Source organism: Acinonyx jubatus, chromosome B3, assembly GCF_027475565.1.
Source record: "Acinonyx jubatus isolate Ajub_Pintada_27869175 chromosome B3, VMU_Ajub_asm_v1.0, whole genome shotgun sequence".
Lineage (NCBI taxonomy): Eukaryota > Metazoa > Chordata > Mammalia > Carnivora > Felidae > Acinonyx > Acinonyx jubatus.
Genome location: NC_069386.1, coordinates 130,843,161 through 130,865,871, shown reverse-complemented (window position 1 = coordinate 130,865,871; position 22,711 = coordinate 130,843,161). Strand labels below are relative to the sequence as shown.

General features: G+C 40.6%; 1 protein-coding gene across 6 annotated transcripts in view; it reads left to right on the top strand.

Moving 5' to 3' along the window:
* EFCAB11 (EF-hand calcium binding domain 11) overlaps window positions 1-22,711 on the top strand; it is a 157,092-nt gene that overhangs the window by 6,182 nt on the left and 128,199 nt on the right. For 5 of the 6 annotated variants that reach the window (XM_015074229.3, XM_015074232.3, XM_027066396.2 and 2 more), the window contains exons 4-5: window positions 17,439-17,540; window positions 18,426-18,516. In XM_015074229.3, the coding sequence (XP_014929715.2) occupies window positions 17,439-17,540; window positions 18,426-18,516 (193 nt within the window). Of the gene's footprint in view, window positions 1-17,438; window positions 17,541-18,425; window positions 18,517-21,698; window positions 22,665-22,711 lie in introns of those variants that run through there. The other variant, XM_015074231.3, reaches the window with a different exon arrangement.

Here is a 22,711-nt window from a genome sequence, read left to right as displayed (position 1 = left end):
TCCAGAGTGCCTGGGGATCAGGAGTGGTTTTTTTGTTTTTTGTTTTTGTTTTTTTGCACATGAAGATGTTTCTGAGCTTAGCAGAATGCTCTAGTGAAGAGGGAAAAGGAAGATGAGACAGACAGAGGAGTACCTGTTGTTTTGGAGATAGGGGCCAGAACATGTTGGATTGGCTTTTTAAAAATTACCTTTTTGGGGAAATAATTTAGCGCTTAGAAAAAACTGCAAAATAAAAATAACACCGAGAGCTGTATACTCTTTACCTCCATGCACTTACTGTTGACATTTTAACCCTTTGGCCCTTTCTACCACTATCCCCTCCTCTCACTGCTCTGAACCTAAAACCACAGCACACTTACCGTAAACTTAGACCGATATTGTATTTTTGTCTCATTTACTGTTTATATTCCGGTACTGTCATTTGATCTGGTAATGTCCTTAAACACATCATCCCTCATCTAATACAGGAATTAGTCTTGGGTGCCATGTCTCTTTAGACTCCTTTCATCTGGAACATTTCTGTAGACTCTTTTTTTTTTCTTGGCTTTTTATAACATGGAAATTTTGAGGAACTAGCCCAGCCCTCACTATTAGTTTTTTTTTTTCAATATATGAAGTTTATTGTCAAATTGGTTTCCATACAACACCCAGTGCTCACCCCAAATGGTGCCCTCCTCAATACCCATCACCCACCCTCCCCTCCCTCCTACCCCCCATCAGCCCTCAGTTTGTTCTCAGTTTTTAAGAGTCTCTTATGCTTTGGCTCTCTTCTGCTCTAACCTCTTTTTTTTTTTTTTTTTTTCCTTCCCCTCCCCCATGGGTTTCTGTTAAGTTTCTCAGGATCCACATAAGAGTGAAGCCATATGGTATCTGTCTTTCTCTGTATGGCTTATTTCACTTAGCATAACACTCTCCAGTTCCATCCATGTTGCTACAAAGGGCCATATTTCATGCTTTCTCATTGCCACGTAGTACTCCATTGTGTATATAAACCACAATTTTTTTATCCATTCATCAGTTGATGGACATTTAGGCTCTTTCCATAATTTGGCTATTGTTGAGAGTGCTGCTATAACACTGGGGTGCAAGTGCCCCTATGCATCAGTACTCCTGTATCCCTTGGGTAAATTCCTAGCAGTGCTATTGCTGGGTCATAGGGTAGGTCTATTTTCAATTTTTTGAGGAACCTCCACACTGTTTTCCAGAGTGGCTGCACCAGTTTGCATTCCCACCAACAGTGCAAGAGGGTTCCCATTTCTCCACATCTTCTCCAGCATCTATAGTCTCCTGATTTGTTCATTTTGGCCACTCTGACTGGCGTAAGGTGATATCTGAGTGTGGTTTTGATTTGTATTTCCCTGATGAGGAGCGACGTTGAGCATCTTTTCATGTGCCTGTTGGCCATCCGGACGTCTTCTTTAGAGAAGTGTCTATTCATGTTTTCTGCCCATTTCTTCACTGGATTATTTGTTTTTTGGGTTGGAGTTTGGTGAGCTCTTTATAGATTTTGGATACTAGCCCTTTGTCCGATATGTCATTTGCAAATATCTTTTCCCATTCCGTTGGATGCCTTTTATTTTGTTGGTTGTTTCCTTTGCTGTGCAGAAGCTTTTTATCTTCATAAGGTCCCAGTAGTTCATTTTTGCTTTTAATTCCCTTGCCTTTGGATGTGTCAAGTAAGAAATTGCTACGGCTGAGATCAGAGAGGTCTTTTCCTGCTTTCTCCTCTAGGGTTTGGATGGTTTCCTGTCTCACATTCAGGCCCTTTATCCATTTTGAGTTTATTTTTGTGAATGGTGTGAGAAAGTGGTCTAGTTTCAATCTTCTGCATGTTGCTGTCCAGTTCTCCCAGCACCATTTGTTAAAGAGACTGTCTTTTTTCCATTGGATATTCTTTCCTGCTTTGTCAAAGATGAGTTGGCCATACTTTTGTGGGTCTAGTTCTGGGGTTTCTATTCTATTCCATTGGTCTATGTGTCTGTGTTTGTGCCAATACCATGCTGTCTTGATGATTACAGCTTTGTAGTAGAGGCTAACGTCTGGGATTGTGATGCCTCCCACTTTGGTCTTCTTCTTCAAAATTAGTTTGGCTATTCGGGGCCTATTGTGGTTCCATATGAATTTTCGGATTGCTTGTTCTAGTTTCGAGAAGAATGCTGCTGCAATTTTGATTGGGATTGCATTGAATGTGTAGATAGCTTTGGGTAGTATTGACATTTTGACAATATTTATTCTTCCAATCCATGAGCACGGAATGTCTTTTCCATTTCTTTATATCTTCTTCAATTTCCTTCATAAGCTTTCTATAGTTTTCAGCATACAGATCTTTTACATCTTTGGTTAGATTTATTCCTAGGTATTTTATGCTTCTTGGTGCAATTGTGAATGGGATCAGTTTCTTTATTTGTCTTTCTGTTGCTTCATTATTCGTGTATAAGAATGCAACTGATTTCTGTACATTGATTTTGTATCCTGCGACTTTGCTAAATTCATGTATCAGTTCTAGCAGACTTCTGGTGGGGTCTATCAGATTTTCCATGTATAATATCATGTCATCTGCAAAAAGTGAAAGCGTAACTTCATCTTTGCCAATTTTGATGCCTTTGATTTCCTTTTGTTGTCTGATTGCTGATGCTAGAACTTCCAACGCTATGTTAAACAACAGCGGTGAGAGTGGACATCCCTGTCGTGTTCCTGATCTCAGGGAAAAAGCTCTCAGTTTTTCCCCATTGAGGATGATGTTAGCTGTGGGCTTTTCATAAATGGCTTTTATGATGTTTAAGTATGTTCCTTCTATCCCGACTTTCTCGAGGGTTTTTATTAAGAAAGGTTGCTGAATTTTGTCAAAGGCCTTCACTATTAGATTTTTAAGAATGGTCCTTGTTTTGTGTTTGCCTGATGTTGGGGTTAAGCATTCTGAGCTAGAATACCATTTAGGTGGCCTGTCCCTCATTGGGGCCCACGTCTGGAGGCCCACAGTGACCATCTGTCTCTCATAGATGGTATTAATTTTTGCCACTAGGGAAGACGTCCAGTTTCTCCAATGTATTCTGTTTATCTTTTCTTCCCTTGCAACTAACAAGCGGTGTGTGGAGAGACACATCGAAGACATTGCAAATATTTTCCTTCTCATCAAAATTTGCCCCTAGATTTGGTAACTGTTCATGACTCTCGTCTGACCCAGTTTTTGTCATAACAGTTGCAAAATAAGGATTTTCTAATCCTAGTGCTTTAGTTAAACCTTGGCTATAAGCAGGAGACCTCCCTTTTTCTTGATCAATCCATCTGCTTATTATCAGCACAGACCGGTTTTTAATGATTTATACTCCATTAATTATCATTAATTATTTTAGTTTTCACCTTGTCATAGACTTGGGCATTGAATGCCTCCTCAAGTTGGCTCCTGTGTCCTTTTGACCGGTTTGGCTTTTTCTTTCTTTGAACAAATCTTTTTATTTATAAATGGTAGATTTACAAAAGAGTTTATTGGATTCCTTTTTTGTATGCAAGGTTCAGTACCCCATATGGACCATGACTCTTAGAACAATATTATTGCTAGGAGAACATGTTTTTGACAAACTCCCTAACTTGATGGAATTTCCCTTTTAATTTCATGTAAAAATTTTTGCACACTCAAAATGCTCAAATACTGTGTCTGTAATGTTCAATTCATTGTAACTTCCTGTTTTAAAAAGAGTTTATTTATTTATTTTGAGAGAGAGAGAGAGAGAATGAGGGCACGAGTGAGCAGGGGAGGGGCAAAGAGAGAGGAAGAGAATCCCAAGCAGGCTCCACACCCAGCCCAGTTCAGAGCCTGGCTTGGGGGTCGATCCCACAACCGTGAGACTATGACCTGAACCAAAATCAAAAGTCAGATGCTCAACTGACTGAGCCACCCAGGCGCCCCAGTTGTAACTTTTTTTTTTAACATTTATTTATTTTTGAGAGACAGAGATAGAGCACGAGTGGGGGAGGGGCAGAGAGAGAGAGAGAGAGAGAGAGAGAGGGGCACAGAATCTGAAGCAGGCTTCAGGCTCTGAGCTGTCAGCACAGAGTGCAATGCGGGGCTTGAACTCATGAACTGTGAGATCATGACCTGAGATGAAGTCGGATGCTTAACTGACTTAGCCACCCAGGCGCCCCTGTGTAACTTCTTCATGATGCCTTCCCTACGTATTTTCCTCTGGATTGCTATATGAATTTTTGAATCTAAACTGATTTCTGTCTTCTGGCAGAAGGATTTCCCACATTTTTTGCATTGGTAGCATTTCTCCCTATTAGCAGTCCCCTAAATGGTGAGTGATTGTCTCGATTCTGTCTGGGTGAAGGTCTTCCCCACGTGTTACATATAGAAGTGCTTCTCCATTCTGCAACTTTTCTGATAAAGCCAGTGGTATTGCTGCTGAAGTCACTCTCAGATCATTCATTATTCTCATAGACTTTCCTCCTAATGTGTGTTCTCTGAATTAAGGATTTGCCTTTACACAGAAGGTTTCCTTTCCCCAGCCATTCTTTGATGTAGAAAGAGGTGTCCTTCTGGAAGAAAAATTTACCATGTTCTTTTCTTTTTTTTTTTTTTTTAATTTTTTAACGTTTACTTATTTTGAGAGAGAGAGAGAGAAATTACATAAGCAGGGGAGGGGCAGAAAGAGAGAAGGAGAGAGAGAATCCCAAGCAGGCTCCAGAGAGAGAGGGAGGCACAGAATCTGAAGTAGGCTCCAGGTTCTGAGCTGTCAGCACAGAGCCTGATGTGGGGCTCGAACCCACAAACCGTGAGATCATGACCTGAGCCGAAATCAAGAATCAGATGTTTAACCAACGGAGCCACTGAGGCACCCCAAGACTTCCCAGGTTCTTTACAGCTGGAGTGAATTGTCTAATGTACAGCCAAGATTGACTTCTGACAGAACTTTTCCCTGTATTCAATATCAGAAGATTTCCCCCCCCATATGTATTATCTCATGTTTAACAAGATCTGACTTCATAAAAAGCTTTCCTTGTCTATGTTACATTCATGTGATATGAATAATATCTCTCCTGTATGGATAATTTGAAGGGTAAATTATCCTTCATATCCTTCAATAATCCTAAATGAAGGCAGGTTTTCTACCTTCATTACCTTCTAAAGGTTTCTCGTGTGTGCATATATTCTGATACAAAGTGAGGACTGATTCGTGTGTGTGTGTGTGTGTGTGTGTGTGTGTGTGTGTGTTTCCTTGATGTTTGAGAGAGGTTTGACTTTGGCTTGTGGCTGAAGATATGTTCGTGAAAGTTACAAAATTTCCTTTATGAACTCTCTAATTTTTGAGTTCTGACTTTAGGCAGAAATATTTCTCACGTTTGTTGCAGTCACAGAGCTTCCATTTGAAACTAGTTCTGATGGCCACTGGAGCTTTATGCTTTGGAAAAGAGTTTCTTTCCATTCACTATGTTTGCATGGTCTCTTCCAGGCCTGAGCTCTCTCATATATAATGAAGAGTACCTGGATATGGAACATTTTCTCAAACTCCTTATGGCCCAAGGATTGCTTCAAAACTGGAATATTTCAATAGTGGACATAGTCTTCCCTATGAGGCCTTTCTGACTTTAACGATATGCTCCTGCCCCTGCCCCTGTATGCATTTTCTTGCATTTAATATCAAGGATATTACATCTGTTCTCACATCCACTTCTCAGTCAGTTCATGAGGATGCTTCTTTTCACATGTGTCTTTTCCTAATAATTAACTTTAAGATATATTTCAGAGGCACCTGGGTGGCTCAGTTGGTTGGGCGTCTGACTTTATCTCAGGCCACGATCTCACGGTTCGTGGGTTCAAGCCCTGCGTCGGGGTCTGTGCTGATGGCTCAGAGCGCGGAGCCTGCTTACCTCTCTCTCTGCCTCTCCCCCGCTTATGCTCTGTCTCTCTCACAAAAATGAATAAATGTTAAAAAAAATTTTTTTTAAAGATATATTTCAAAAGGTCACAAAGTAATGTAGCCATCTGAGAAATTCAGGGGAAGGTCTGCGGAGGAAAGAGATCAAAGTGCAGATGTTTAGCACCTGGCTCCAAAATTAGTGTGAAGGGACCCTCCTCATTCTACAGATTTCCAGTCTTTTTCCTTCCTCTTCTTTTTTCTTTCTTTCTTTCTTTCTTTTTTTTTTTTCTCTTTTTCTCCCCCAGTTCCTCTCCTGGTCTTGGTATCAATGGCAGATGAACCTTCTCAGAGCATCATATCCTTCTCGTTTAAAGGAAATAGACTTAAAGTCAGGGTGCTACCTTTCCAACTAGCTTTAATTCATGTTTATTTGAAAGGGAGACTCAAGACCACAAATACTCAAAAGAAAGAATAAAGTCATCCTAGCAAGAAATCACTGCTGAACTCTGATTGCTGCTAACATAACTTTTTTTTCTGTTAGAACTCTTCACAACTGAACAAATTTCAGGCCATCAGCTCCATCTTTTCTCCCTTTCCATACATGAGTCACCTTTTACATGTTATTTTTCTTGCAGGAAGAGGGTTTATGCACAGATGAAATGTTCTGTCAGCTGTATTATCTCTCTCTTTCATGTTTTGATCTTGAAAAAGAACTGAAATGTGGCCTTGGCTTTCTGGGAGCTATTTATTCAGGTAATCAATTTTTCCATAGTCCTTCTTGGTAGGCTTGACCTGGGAATTCTCCAGCTAGCTATGGCTCTTTTTTACATCCAGACAAGGTCATGTCACGTCTCTAGCGTGCCACCCTAAAGGATTCTCTGTTCAGGCCCCAGTTCCTGGGTGAGGAAGACCCAGCTTCCTGGGTGAGGTCCATACGCACATCCTGGATTGACCCTGACTCAGCCGAGTCTTGACTATGCACACACTTTAGTACCTAAACCTGGGTGCCCGGGCCCTATTTTCCAGGAGCTTCTGGTCTAACAGGTGGGTTGTTTCTGTAGATTTTCCTTGTTAAAATTAAGAAGAATGAGAAGTTAAGTCAAAACCTTTAGAAGTTAGAGGAGATCGTCTCCAGAAAAGTCACACTCGGAGAGTCTGAAGGCAGCCAGAATAAGTAGCAAGAAGGCATTTTAATGCCTGTAACCTAACAAGCAAGTATCCGTCAGCAAAAACTGTTTAGGCGGCAGGAATAAGGAATTATGTTAGTGGGAGACCAAAAAAAAAAACCAAAAAAGTCAAGTCTCTTGTTTAAGAAGCAACAGATTACTGTTGGGGTGGTTCTAATGTATACTAAAGCTACCTATTTGAAAGGGTTGTATTTTGTTGCAGTGCTCACTCTCTGGGATACATTTCATACCTTCTCTAAGTATAGAGCACAAAAGGTTGCAACTAGAAGAGACCTAAAAAACTGTTATTTGTTACCTTTTCTTAAAAAAGAGGAAATTAAGGGGGGGTGCCTGGGTAGCTCGGTTGGTTGAGGGTCCCAATTCGGCTCAGGTCATGATCTCACAGTCCGTGAGTTCAAGCCCCACGTTGGGCTCTGTGCTGACAGCTCTGAGCCTGGAGCCTGCTTCGAATTCTGTGTCTCCCTCTCTCTGTGCCCCTCCCCTGCTGGAGCCCTGTCTCTGTCTGTCTGTCTGTCTGTCTCTCTCTCTCAAAAGTAAATAAACATCAAAAAAAATTTTTTTAATGAGATTAGGCTCTAGAGAGGAATAATAAAATATCTCGATCCTGGCATTTGATGGTTCTTTATTTGCAAAATACTTCTACATGTGTTGTAATATTTATTATAGATAATAATTACAGCTATGATTTTCTGAATGCTTACCATGTGCAGACTTGTGATTGAGTGCTAGGCACGAATTGTTAAATTTAATACAACTCTATGATACCAAGATTAACCTCACTTTATAAGTTAAAAAAAAATACCAGTGCTCAGAGAGGTTAAGTATGCATAGTGTAGCTATCTAAGTAAGTAACAGACCGCAGCAGTCTGATCTCCAAACTTACCCTCTCAACCATTGGCTAAACCCTTGATTTTAATGGTGCCATGGGTCATATTAGTCATTAGACAGAGTTGAGGACAGTGTTCATCCTCCAGGAACTTAATCAACAAGTTGAAGTCAGGAGTGGATCAGTATACAGAAGGTTCTGTGCCATTGTTGGAGGTTGATAACAGATTTGGTTCTGAGCTACCTAATATCCAGAACAAATAGGGGATGACAATCCAGTGATCATCGTCCATACAATAGAAACTTCTTACCTAGAGAGAGAGTTTTCCCTGGTACAGTGTATTTCTTTCACAATGTCACATGGAAGAGAGACTGATGAATGGACATTGATGTTCCACAAACTGTTCAGTAAATACACTGGTGAATTTTGTAAGGCTGTTCCTTGAACTTTCTTCCTTGTAGGCCAGTGGTTTAATGTCAAACACATCTGAATGGCTCAGCACGAAGGGCAAAGAAAGACCACGTGTGATATCAGATGATTTGACTTCATTGTATGACAAATTGTTGAGCATTTTATATGGATAACAAAAAATAAGATTTATAGGGCTTTTGCTTAGTATGCCAAATGCTGTGAATGAGAACTACATGAACATTGCCCCCACTGAATACTTACACAGCTGTCTGTATGTGTTTATCCCAGATCCATATAAAATATGCCTATGGAAAAAAACAAAGTACATCAGAATTTTCTTTTCACAAGGTGATTAGATCGAGCTTTTTTTTTTCTTTTTGTTTTCTTACTTCCCTCTTAAAACAATGAGCATATTTCACTTTCATACTTAAAGAAGAAAAAACTTCCAGGAACTTAATTTTAACCTTCAACTTAATGGAAAAATCAAAGAGACTGATTCAACATAACAGTGATTGTGGACTATTTGACTCAGTCGTGCTCTCCATTGTCAGTTCAATTGGAAAATAATTTATGCATGAGCTTAATGGCCAGTTGGCTTGTATACTTTTATTTATTACTGTCTCATCTGAATTGTTTGGAGCTCACTAGTTGACTGTGAACTGTATTATTTTCCTAAGTTTAAATGTCCATTTTCTAGTGTTTTAAATTCTACTGTAAACACCTTTTTTTGGTTGTGGATGTTTTCTTGTTTTGGGCTGCTGCCTAACGAACTAAAGCCACGGTATAGTATAGTATTATTTACTGACCTCTTAGTTTTTTCCTGTGATCAGGAAATGCATACACATCACGCTTACCTTATCTTGAAATCCTAACCATAGGGCCATTTTGTGGTATTGCCCATAGATGTTCACCCCTAAATGAATTTATCTCATTACTCATTTAGAGGACGCTGACTACGTTTCACTGTAGGGTAGAAAAAAAGTAGGAGACACAGACACTGACCTAAGATAGGGAACATAAAAGGGTATTGTCACTTCATTTATGGCCAGATGTCAAATAATTACTATGGACAAGAAAACCTCTAAGAGATTGGAGGAGGGAGATGCGAGGTGAGGGCCAGAACTGGACGGAAAAGGATGGGTGGGATTTGCAAAGGTGGAGAAGCAAAGAAAAGGACATAGTGAAATGAGTGAATGCAGATGCCAGCTCTGCGCTTGTCTGCTGGCTCCTGGTGCTGTCTGTGCTAGGTCAGTGTGGATACGGAACTCAGCGTGGATTACTTACCCAGCACACTCTTCGTAAAAACGATGGATGTCATGGGACTGCCGAGGCGTTTGCTAACAGTACAGAGAAGGGCTTTATCCCTCACTCCCCACAGCTAGAAGTGGGAAAGGCCTGGCTGGCGCTGTCTTCTCTGTAAGGGCTCTGTGCAGTCCACTTCTGTGCACTTTCTCTCGCAGACCTTCTTCCCCCAGGGCCCACGCTAGCTCGGAGGCGGAGACTTCTCCCAGATCTCTGGTTGTAAGACCCCCCCCACCTTCCCTGCCTACCCACCCCCAGATTTGCATATCCAGAGCTATCAACTGTCATACTGTTAATAATGAGTCCTAGCATAAATGGATTCTACCCTCCTTGGAATATTTTTACCTCCCACACCAGCAAGGAGTATAGTGCCTACCTATAAATGAGTTGTTGTGTCAGCAGAGTAAGTTACCCTGATGGAAACTGAGTGTTAAGAAGGGGGATTGAGGCCCACTCTGCCTAGATGGAATAATGAAGCTTTAAATTCTGGAATAAGGTGTCAGGACTTTGCAGTGATAACCCTGAGGAACCTGTGCAGGTTTATGAGCAGGAGATATAGGAGACATACATGATAAAAGCAGGAGATAATACATGATAAAAGAAAGTAATGATTCCAGTCCCTCTTTGACAGAAGTAAGGTTTTATTGGTTCAGATTCCTCTATTATAACCTGTTTTTTACTCTTCCTTTTCATTTTCCTCCCAATGATATGGTAAAACTTGACTTCCTCCATTAAAGTAGATTCTTTTCTCTTTATTCCCTTACTCTTATTCAGGAAGCCAGAAGAAAATATCAGTTCTCTGAATTTATTTATCCACCTTAATATGACAGCACACCATTATTTTTTGTTTTCCTTTTCAAATTTTTGTTTAAATTCTAGTTAGTTAACGTACGTGTAATGTTAGTTTCAGGGGTAGGATTTAGTGATTTATCACTTACAACACCCAGTGCTCATCGTGTGTGCCCTCCTTAATCCCCATCACCCAGTTAGCCCATTCCCGCCCACCTCCCCTCCAGCATCCCTCAGCTTGTTCTCTGTAGGTAAGAGTCTGTTTTATGGTTTGCTTCTCTCTCTTTATCCCCTAAGAAACAAAACAGGGGATAGCTCACCATTGTTGTTGCCACTTTCTCCTTCTGTCCTTACAATCTTTTTAAAAAAAAATTTTTTTAATGTCTATTTGCTTTTGAGAAAGAGACAGAAAGAGCATGCATGGGGGAGGGGCAGACGGAGAGGGAGACGCAGAATCCGAAGCAGGCTCCAGGCTCTGCGGTGTCAGCACAGAGCCTGATGCGGGGCTTGAACCCACAAACTGTGAAATCAAGAGCTGAGCCGAAGTCAGTCATTCAACCAACTGAGCCACCCAGGTGCCCCTGTCCTTATAATCTTTTTATGGGAACATATTGTGTCCCTTCTTTTCCTTCATGGCCTCTGGAAGTCACAATCCGAATTTTATTTCTCAAGGTAGAGAAGGCTTGCCTTACACCTTTTAAAAAGCCACTTTATCTTTTTAAAAGCTCATTTTTAGGCATTTTCCAGCCCCAGAAAAATTAATATATGGCACAATGAACATGAACCCTCCTTTTTATACTAAATCTAGGAGCAGACCTACCGTCTAAATAACTTGACATTTTTATTGTTTTCTCCTTCACTCTCCTCAGGTTTATTGCAGTTTCTAATTTAAGCTCACTGTGATAGCCAGAAACTAGATGCCTTCATTTTCAAGAGGATTTCTCTGTGGGCCCTGAAGCATAGGGTCAGTGGTCTTTTGAACCTCAAAAATATATACATAATGAAACTTCCAAGGAAAAATTTATATAGTTTTAGAATATATCCACCCCTATGATAAAAGATGATTATTCTCCTAGGAAACTACTTAAAAAGGTAGAAAAGATAGACATTCCTAGCCTTCCTCTATGACATATCTATATCACAAGTAGTAAATAGCTTGCAAAGTAAAATATATGTGTTTGTTATAGAACACGAAGAGTCCGTTTTGCTAAGAGGAGTTTATAAAATAGAAGGACGTGTTTTCCATTGGTAAGGAAAATGCATAGACTTGCAGAGCCTAGAAGGATCTGTAAAGGTCCCTGGTGTCAGTGGTCTTTAAGTCATGGTCCTTAATCCTGGGTCCTGTGGGGACACTTCCACAGACACTGCTGGACAGGGAATGGTGGAGGGGCCACCTTACTCCAGACAAGATAGTTCTGCCTTCATTTCCTCTGCACATCAGGCTTTCTGGTTTACACCTTTCCTACAGCTAAAAACAAAAAAAAAAAAACCCTGCAAACTACCGATAGAGTCCAACTACCCAGGTGTTTTCTGAACACCTTTTGTAAACAGGGTAATAAGAAGCTCAGATAAACACACAGGTCTATGTGGTTCCTGATGTTGTCACGATCCTAATGTGTAACTGCAGTAAAGCGTATTTAGGTAACCGTTATTAGTGGAACAATGCACATAGGAGACCCAACGTTGTATTTGAAGGTAGAATTTTCTGAACATATGCTTTCACTCCAGGGGCGAACACAGGTAATGCATTTTCATTGAGCATGAAATCTGAGGGCAATAGAATTATTGCAAGTCTCTGTGAAGCGGTAATCTTAGGTTTGAGTGTTGTGACAGCAGGTGGAGCTAGCAGTAGAAAGTGTATTTCTAGGCCATTTAAAGAGCAGCAAGATGTAGAAAACTTACACGAATGTGTTTGCATCTCAGAGCTGCAGGAGTAGCAAACCATTATGCGCTGACTGCAGAAGGTGATTGGGCTGCTACAGTGTGAGAGCCAAGCTGAATGAAACTTTATCCTTGTTAGAAAAGGGGCTTGCGTTTGGGTATGTGTTGCCATGGAAGATTAAGATACGGGCATGGAAGTGGAGGGAGCAGTGGGGATGTGTTTGCATGGTTTAATATTACGTGATGACCCTTATTAAAACATAATGATCTGACTGTAGCCCAGGTCATGATCTGGTGGTTGGTGAGTCTGAGCTCCATATCGGGCTCTGTGCTGGCAGCGTGGAGCCCACTTCGGGTCCCTGGTTTCATCTCTCTCTGCCCCTCCCCTGCTTGTGCTGGCCTGCACGCTCTGTCTCTCAAAAAATAAATCAACTTAAAAAAAAAAAAAGGTATCTTGTCCTATGGGGAAAATAGTGTAAAAGAACTTGATTACGTATATAGAGTTATTTGTGTTATTAGATTGTTTTCCTTTTCCAAGTGACACCCACATTTCCTTCTAGGAAAAACTAAAGAACATTTGCTTTTTATCCCACGAGATTATGAAATAAAGACCCTCACTGCTTTATGGCCTCAAATACCAATGGGTTTTCTGAACATGTACTTTAAAAGATATCACTACTCATGTACGTGTGTGTGTGAGAATCACACATAGAACAATGGCATTGTCCTGTTTGTTTCTTATCATTTCCCTAAATCATACACAATGGTAAGTAAAGAGCAAATATTATGCATGCATTTCCTTTCTCTCTGAGTTTCACTTGTTTTTTACTATACCATAGGTATTAATAAGTTGGGGTTTCTAAAAGGATGGTTTATTTTGCTGGCTAGGTGAATAGAAAGTAACCTACTTTTTGGCATTAGTACTACAGACTTAGATCTTTTATTTTTATTTTTTTAACATTTATTTATTTTTGAGACAGAGAGAGAGAGCATGAACAGGGGAGGGTCAGATAAAGAGGGAGACACAGAATCTGAAACAGGCTCCAGGCTCTGAGCTGTCAGCATAGAGCCCAACACGGGGCTCGAACCCACGGACCGCGAGATCATGACCTGAGCCGAAGTCGGACGCTTAACCAATTGAGCCACCCAGGCGCCCCGGGAGATCTTTTAAAACACACATTGTAATGCTCTTTGCTGAAAACTAGAAATAACATTTTCCTATTCGTTTATTTACTTATATAACAAACATGTAATCCATGCCTACTGTGCGTCAGGTATCACGCTACACACTAGGGATAAAATTTTAAACCCCATACAGTGCTTTCCCTTAGTGCGTCTCAGGCAGCGTGTGTATGATCAGATAATTACCATAGGACCTAATAGATTAAAAAATTACCCAACAATTGTGTTATGAACAGAGGGCTGTTGGGTCACAGAAAAGGCACTCAGCTGGGAGAAATCAGGGAAGACTTCAAGGAACAGGTAATGCATTAATTACCTACAGAAGGAGATGTAAACCGTCAGTAGGATAAAAAGGAGAAGCTCATTGAAGGTAATGTGTGTGCCCAGCTCTTGTGAAGGTATGAAAGGACCTGTTGCCTTGGGGAAGCCTCAGGAAGTTTGCGAGGGAGGCTGGAAAGGTGGACCGGGCAGATTGTGAAGGGCTTCGTAGGGCATGGTGTGATCAGTGACTATATGATTCAGGAATTTTAACTAATCTAGATGCTGTCTAACTGATTAACTTCTGGTGTTCATGAAAGTAAAACAGATTTGAAAGTTAACAGATTTGATCCTGTGGGAACATGGCATGACTAGAATTCAGTTTTATCCTCAGTAAGCAGTCTAAATATGTTCTCTGGTCTCACAAGTGACGAGATGAAAACAGAGCCGCGTCACTGCGTGTCCTTAGCTATGACGGGAGAGGCTGCTGATTCTGCACAACACACATTTACCGAGCACACGGCAGACAGTCTGGGAGGCGCTGGGAGGTGTGCCCTGTTGCCTAGGGTATACGCAGCTGCCTTCTTGACTTGTGCCCGTGGTTCCTCGCCAAAGCATCAAATAGTTGACATGTCCACACTGCAGCTCTCCCCGTCATCTCTAAATGACTCCTCAAACCTCAACCTAGGGGTTATTCTTGGTGTCTCCTTCCTTCTGACCCACTACGTCTCACCCCTCATCTTTCCCGAGCTGTGTTGGGAAACTTTCCATTTCCTCTGTTCCCACCGCTAATGGTCTGGCAACCTCTTCTCCGGCCAGTAGGCTCCTGAACTGGTCTCCCCTTTCATTTTGCTTCCTCCCTTCTCCTTTGTTGAGAAAATGGCCATGAAGGTCCTTAAGAAACTTAAATCACATTATGTCACTTCCCAATCCACACCTTTCATTGACTTGCTATCGTACCCCAAATAAAACCCAAACGATTTCCTGTGGCCCACGAGGGCCTGTGCCCTCTGGCCCTGCCTACCTTACCGAGACGACCCAGCCCTCTAATACCACATTCCAGCCACAGGGGCCATTTTGTTCTCCCACTTCCCACCGCATGGCCTTGGCACATGCTGTTTCCAGTTGGCACCTTCTCATCATAGATATTATCTTAAATATTCCTAACACTTAGCCCTCCATCATCAGAGTCTACTCTGCAGGTGGAGTCCTGTGATCCTTTTATAACTTCCTGTTTTCCCTCTCATTCACATGCCACGATTATGATTATGTATACATTTGCAGTTGAGCCTGTATAATCTATAATCACTGTCTCCCCAACTAGACCAGTAACTCCCTCGGAACTGCAATCGTGTGTGTTCTCTTTACCCTCTATTTTCAGAGCTTAACACTGTGTGGCACACAGCACCCAGTGGGTCCTAAAGAGTTGTAAGAAGAGCATTTAAACATAAAGATAGGTTGGCTTTTTAAGTTTCTAAACCTTTAACTACAAATAAGAAAAGCGTGAAAAATACAACTATTTTTTTTAGTAAAGTATAATTGACATATAGCATTATATTAGTTTAAGGTATTTAGCATAATGATTCAGTATGTGTATGTGTAGTGAAATGATCTCCACAATAAGTCTAGTTTTCACCTGTGACCATACAGAGTTACAAAATTGTTTTCTCTTATGATGAGAACTTTCAAGATCTCTTAGTGACTTTAAAATATGTAATACAAGGGGAGGGGCGCCTGGGTGGCTCAGTCAGTTAAGCATCCTACTTCAGTTCAGGTCATGACCTCATGGTTCATGAGTTCAAGCCCCGTGTGGGGCTCTTTGCTGACAACTCAGAGCCTGGAGCCTGCTTCGGTTTCTGTGTCTCCTCTCTCTCTGCCCCCCCCCCCCCCCGCCCCAGCCACCACTTGTGCTGTGTCTCTGTCTCTCAAAGATAAACATTAAAAAATATGTAATACAATATTATTGACTATAATCACCATGCTGTGTATTGCATTCCCATGACTTATTTATTTCATAACTGGAAGTTTGTACTTTTTGATTCCTTTCATCCATTTTGCCTACTCCCTTTCTCAGCCCCTCTGATAATTACTGATCTGTTCTCTGTATCTCTCAAGTTTTTTTATGTTAAATATAATTTATTGTCAAATTAGTTTCCATACAACACCCAGTGCTCATCCCAACAGGTGCCCTCCTCAATGCCTGTCACCCACTTTTGAAACCCTCTCCCCCACCCCCCATCAACCCTCAGTTTGTTCTTAGTATTTAAGAGTCTCCTATGGTTTGCCTCCTTCCCTCTCTGTAACTTTTTTCCCCCTTCCCCTCCACCATGGTCTTCTGTTAAGTTTCTCAGGATCCACATATGAGTGAAAACATATGGTATCTTTCTCTGCCTGACTTATTTCACGTAGCATAACTTGTTTTGTTTCTTTAGATTCCATATATAAGTGGAATCATATGTTACTTGTCTCTGCATAATGTCCTCCAGGTCCATCCATGTTGTGGAGAATGGCAAGATCTCATTCATTTTATGACTGAGTAGTATTCCATCGTGTGTGTATATAACCACATCTTCTTTATCCATGCATCCATCAATGGAAACAGGTTGCTTCCATACCTTGGCTAGTGTAAATAATGCTGCAGCGCACATGAAGATACAGATATCTTTTCAAATTAGTGTTTTTGTTTTCTTTGGGTAAATACCCAGAAGAGGAATTGCCGGATCATATGGTAGTTCTATTAATTCTTTGAGGAACTGCCATACTGTTTTCCATAGTGTCTGCCCCAATTTACATCCTTACCAACATTGCCCGAGGGTTCCCTTAAGAAGACTATTTTCTATGTTGTTGTTGTTGTTGTTTTTTAATAATTGAAACAATTTTAGGAAAGGTACACAGCCCAGTATTACCTCACCATTAAGTGCAAGTTCTTAGAAATTAGCATGTGGTTATCGTACGATTTGGGGCTATTTTTAAAATAGTGATATATTCTGTAATGGAAATTCTGAGTTACTAAATTGAACTGCTCTTTTTATATATTTAGGGCTCAGTTCACTACAATGCTTAAATCCTTGGCTCTACTCTTTAGACCTACTACAAAGATCACATTAGAATTCATTTTAATAGACATTGTAATCACAGTATCCAACCTCGTAGGATCATGCTGGGCTCTTTTATTATGAGAATCACAGGAAGCAGAGCCTGAGGCTGCAGACTAGTGGCGGGGAGCACCCAAGGCTGCAGATGGTGCCGGCTCTATTGTTTATGGAACATTCTCTCCACCTTTATCTCTGGCGTGCAATTGGTATTGACTTTTGAGAAGCGACTTCTTCGGCCCGATCTCCCAGTTGGAAAAAGAAAAAACTTCCATAATGACATCTGGCCAGGAAAAAAGGGATCAAAGAACCATAAGGAAAGAAAAATTAGGATGCCTTGTTTAATAAGTAGTTTCGGGCCTGTCTTTCACATCTTGTAGAGGGAAGAGTGTTACGCTTTTTTGAGGTCACCATTCCTTTATTCCCTGGAAAATCTTAGTGAACTCCAACCGTGCCTATCGTTGTTGCTACTGATTGGTAGGGTTGGGTCTGTTTAGCAAAATGTCTTTTCATCCTTATAGATCTTTATGAATATGCACTGTTCGTTAAAACTAACATAAAGTTTGTTCATAATATGTATCACTTTTCATTTATGTTTGTTCTTAAAGAGGAAGATGGTCATCTTTGGCAAATTGTTTTTCCTAACTTCTAGGCCTATCACTTGAGGAGTTTTTAAGTATTGTAAGAAAAAAGAAGGAAGTTCAACTCCATCGGAACGAGATAAGACACATCTTCACAGCTTTTGACAGGCACTGTAAGTATCTTTAAATCATTTTGATAAAAAAATTGCTATTAAGACAACTTGCCACGTAGTCTCAGTAAATAAAATAATCAATATACTTGGAAGATTATTTTACTAAATAAAATGATCGATAGACCTGGAAGATTATTTTACTGTATTCATTAGCCATCATCTAGATGTTGGGGCGAATTTCTTTCTCTATCACAGTCTTAAATTCTTGACATTTTCCATGGATAAAATAATATTTACAGTGATGTGATTGTACTTGGAATTTGCCTACTTTGTAATGGGGACAGCAAAAGGGCTGGCCACATGGGGATATAGGTCATGAGCCACCTACAGAGGTGTGGGAGATCATTTGGCCTTTTTCCTTTGACTCTTACCTTGACCCACACATGATCGGAGGAATTGTTTTCTCACACTGGTTATGGCCAAGAGAAGTGGCTTCGAACCCCACAGATCACACACAGGATGGAAAGACTCATGGAGTCCAGGGTCAGCGTCTTCGCTGCGATGATGGTTTCCCTCTAAAAATTCATATATTATAATTCTAACACCAAGCAAGACAATAAATGGATTTCGAAGAATAAATTGTTCTGGCAGTTCACAAAGACTTGAAGCCTAATATGCCATTATTGCATGAATGTCTGTGGTCCATTCCCTGGCACTTAAAGAATCAGCAAATGATAGGGCTAGAAGTGGCCTGTGAGATCATCTGGGACTGCACAGAAGGAGAGTGTTACCAGATTCTTACATTCTTCCAGTGAGACGGTCTCAGATTACCTTATATTTATTGCTTTTCCCCAAGTAATGAAGTTTCGCGCAAATATGGCGGAGATAACAGTTCCTAGGGTTTATAGAAGTAAGTGAATGTTTTATATTTTGATTTCAAAATAGACCGTGGATATTTAACATTGGAAGATTTCAAGAAAGCATTTAGGCAGGTGGCTCCCAAGTTACCAGAACAGACCATTCTGGAGGTATTCAGGTAAGGCACCACAATCTTTATGTACACCTACCCCTTGATTTACCATTTGCCTTTGCAAGGTTTCAGTCTTATGGAGAGCACGTATTTATGCAGATTTCCCCCTATCTGTACGCTTCATAGTGGAGTGCTTGCACACCAGGGGGGTGTATAGAGACATTCGTTGGTAAGGGTGGAAGAGCAGGGGAGAGTGGAATGTCTTTGTGGATGTATGTATTGACCAAGAAAAAAAAAATGAGTCTCTATTGACGTTTAACATGGATACTGGTGTTCCCCTGCGGTCTATTTCATCAGACACAGGCCCCACCTGGGTCTTGAGTTGTCTCAAGAGGAGAGTGGAGTAGAGGTTGCCTGGTGGCGGCACCCTCGTTCATTTGCTTTCAACGTTGTTGGTACGCGTTTCCGTTCACACATCCCCGAGAGAGGAGACTTAATGGTCATATTATGTCGTTCTTATAGATGAGTCCCGACGACGTAGGCAAGTGGCTTATACGCAGTTTCTGTTAGGAAGCTGCAGAACGAAGTAGTATGAACGGCACAAACATAGGCTGACGTGACAGGGTGGGAGGGCTGAGCCTTCTCTGGGTCTTTGCGTGAACTTTCCGTCAACTGTTACCAGGTGCATTAGTTGGTGGTCCATGCTACAGCAAGAGCCAGAAAACCCAGAATCACAAAACTCAAGAAAGACGGGCGGCTACTTCTCCCACATGAACACGGGCAGTCCAGAGCTGACTTGATGGCAATGTAGTCACGAAGGACCCTGGCCCCTTGTTTCTTACTGTTCTGGCTGCCTCAGTACCAGGCTTCTCCCCCTTGCTGCAACATGATTGCTTAGATTTCAGCCATCACATCTGAATTCCAGCTAAGTCAGAGGAAAGGGAGCAAAAGATATCCCCTTCCTCTGAAGGCTATCCATTGTTTCTACGTATATTCCAGTGACCCAAACTTTGTTCCAAGGCCACAGGTAGCTGCAAGAGAGAAGGGACTGAAAAATGTAGTCTTTGCTCTGAGTAGTCATGTGCCCTCTGAGTTTCGGATATAGAGGAAGGAGAGAGGGGATAGTAGGAACATACGGCCGGTGTTCCCATTCAGGATAAAAAAAAAAAAAATCATGAAATCTGACCAGAAGCCAGCCCTGCTCCATAGGAATTATCAAGCAGGTTATTTGAAGTAAGGATCTGTGCTCACTGTCATTAACAGTGACCTGTATGAAGCTCTTTGACTGCAACATTCACAAGTCAGTTATCGAACAAGCTATTGAAGGAGAGCAAAGGAGTTAAAGCCACATGTAGACAGAATGCCATAGGACGGTATTACTTAGTTGATTCTAGAACAACAAGACATTTGAGATTAGTAACATCTTTGGATACGCTTTGTGATGAGATGAGTAATGCGCCTCAATGTATTTCTTTTTTTTTTTAATGTTTATTTATTTTTGCGAGAGCGAGACACAGAGTGCAAGTGGGGGAGGGTCAGAGAGAGGGGGAGACACAGAATCTGAAATGGATGCCAGGCTCTGAGCTATCAGCACAGAGCCCGATGCGGGGCTTAAACCCACAAACGGTGAGATCAGACCTGAGCCGAAGTCAGATGCTTAACTGACTGAGCCACCCAGGTGCCCCAAACCGCAATGTATTTCTACACATGGAACATAGAATTATTATTTCATTTTTCTTTTACAAAAAGACAAGTGCCCACGTTTGCTGACTTTTATGTGTTAAACAGTCTCAGTAGGTGCAACCTCATACCTCAAGTGTATTTTTGAAAAATACACTCAAATACACTTATCCCTTCCACGTAGAAGTAGAGTTTTAACAATGAGGGACAAACAACTTCTCAAAAGAAATCTGCGCTTCTGGGAGCATATTTTTGAACGTGAGTGTTTGGAAATGTGATTCTATTTTAAAACATGATTTGTCACCTATTAAAGCCCTTCACACCCGCATGTTCAATAAGTTGGAAACGGAACGTACTAACCCAGTGGAAAAAAATCTTCTAAAGTTTCAGTGGTTTTAGAACACAATTCCTGAAGAGATAAAAATTGAATAACTTTAATAAGCTTTCAAGAGCAACTAATATCAGGAGAGATGGACATCAACTAGCTAAATTTCAGTTAGCAATAACAACAAAATAATAATTTTTAAAAAACCCCACAAAACACCCCTAAACCTTTTCCTTATAGGAGGATGGAATTGTAAATCAAGGGACTCAGTGTCATGGTGTCCCTTTCCTGTTTGGGTCCACATATCTTCATGAGGTATCTCTGACAGCCATTAAAACCAGGTATTAAAACAAATTGCTCAATCATAAAAGATTAAACTGAAATGTTCAGAAATAAAGTATATTAAATCACTTCGTTCTTATTAGTATTATTAACAATTTTACTGACAGCAAAAAAATCATTTGCCACTAATAGTAAATATTTTTATCTTTAATTCTTCAGAATTTCTATATTATGACTTGTAATGTACATGCTATATTAATAGCACATGTGCATATAACCTGTAAATAACTGTATCACATGCCCACAGATCTTATACTTCCTAGGGTTATGGATCAAAACAGTTTGGAGACTATAGCCCAACAAGACATTTTAGTTAATTGCAAGTGCCCATTTTAAACTCTCATTTTTATTATTTTTTAGCACCATAGACCCTAAACCAGAATAAATGATGCATAATAAGCATTAAAGTTGTAAAACCAAATAAGGAGAGAAAAATAGTTCCTCTAAGTGTAGATTGAAGTAGGCCAAAGACCCAGAGATGTCTGTCTTCCACAAAACTCTGTTTCAGTAGTGCCAACAATTTTCTTTTTTTTTTTTTTTTAATGTTTGTTTATTTTGAGAGAGGGAGCGCACGTGGGCAGGGTGGGGGTGTGAGGGGAGGGGCAGAGAGGGAGAGAGAGAGGGAGACAGAGAATTCCAAGCAAGGCTCCATGAGCCTGACCTGGGGCTCAATCTCATAAACCATGAGATCATGACAAGAGACAATATCAAGAGTCAGACGCTTAACCAACTGAGCCACCCAGGTACCCCAACAATTTTCAAAAGTAAGGAAAAAAATCAGCTGCCGAGGCTGTTAGTAGTACAAAATTACATAATATTTCTAAGGTTGGACACTCAGTTTTTGTACACCTGGAGTAGAGTTTGACTTAATTGACCACTGTGAATGGAATTCATTACCCAGGTCCATAGTTACCCAAAAGAAAGCTGATATCCAAAGACACTAGAAGAAGACAGCCAGAGATGGAGAATCCTAATTAGAGTCATCTGTGGTGTGAATAACTGAAGAAATTTTCCTTACCTTCCATTCATTTACTGCCATATTTTTCCTAAAGAAACTTCTAAAGATCAAGAATGGTCTCTTTCGGAAGTAGTTGTCCATATCACACCTTCATTTTTTAAGCCTGACCAACGAACCACAACAATAAAACCAGCCAAACAACCAATTCAAGAAGACAGACTTGGGGCATAAGGCATCAAAGAATCATTTTGGTTTTAATGTTGGATCATTCATTAAAGCGTCATAAGAGCTAAATGAGATACTTGTAGAAGGTTTGTGAATTGCTTTCTAAGTATTCTGGGAATGTTTACATTATTGATTTTATCATGAATAAAAGCAATGTGTTTTCTTTTTAAAAAAATTTTTAATGCTTATTTTTGAGCGAGAGAGGCTCAAACACAAGTGGGGGAGGGGCAGAGAGAGAGGGAGACACAGAATCTAAAGCAGGCTCCAGGCTCCGAGCTGTCAGCACAGAGCCTGACTTGGGGCTCAAACTCATAAACCATGAGATCATGATCTGAGCTGAAGTTGGGTGCTTAACTGACTGAGCCACCCAGGCACCTCAAAAGCAATGTGATTTTTAAAAATACATATTGTCAGGGTTTATAACACTCACATTTTTAATGGGTATATATAGTATAACATTTATGATTAGCAGTCATAATCTCTTGTTTTAGTCTTAATTCTACAGTTATGTGGATTCAAAGCTCACCTCCAAGCCTTGTGCCATAGTTTATGCTTAGCTGAAGTCTGTCCTCTAGTAGGGATCATGAGAACGGTATTCTCTGGTGTCTTTCGTGTTTCAAAATGTTGATATCTGGGCTATCTTTGCCCTTAAATAAAAATACATAGTGGATTGAACATTAGCATTTTTGAGTCACTTTTTCTTTGAGAATGCTGATTATGCTTACATTGGA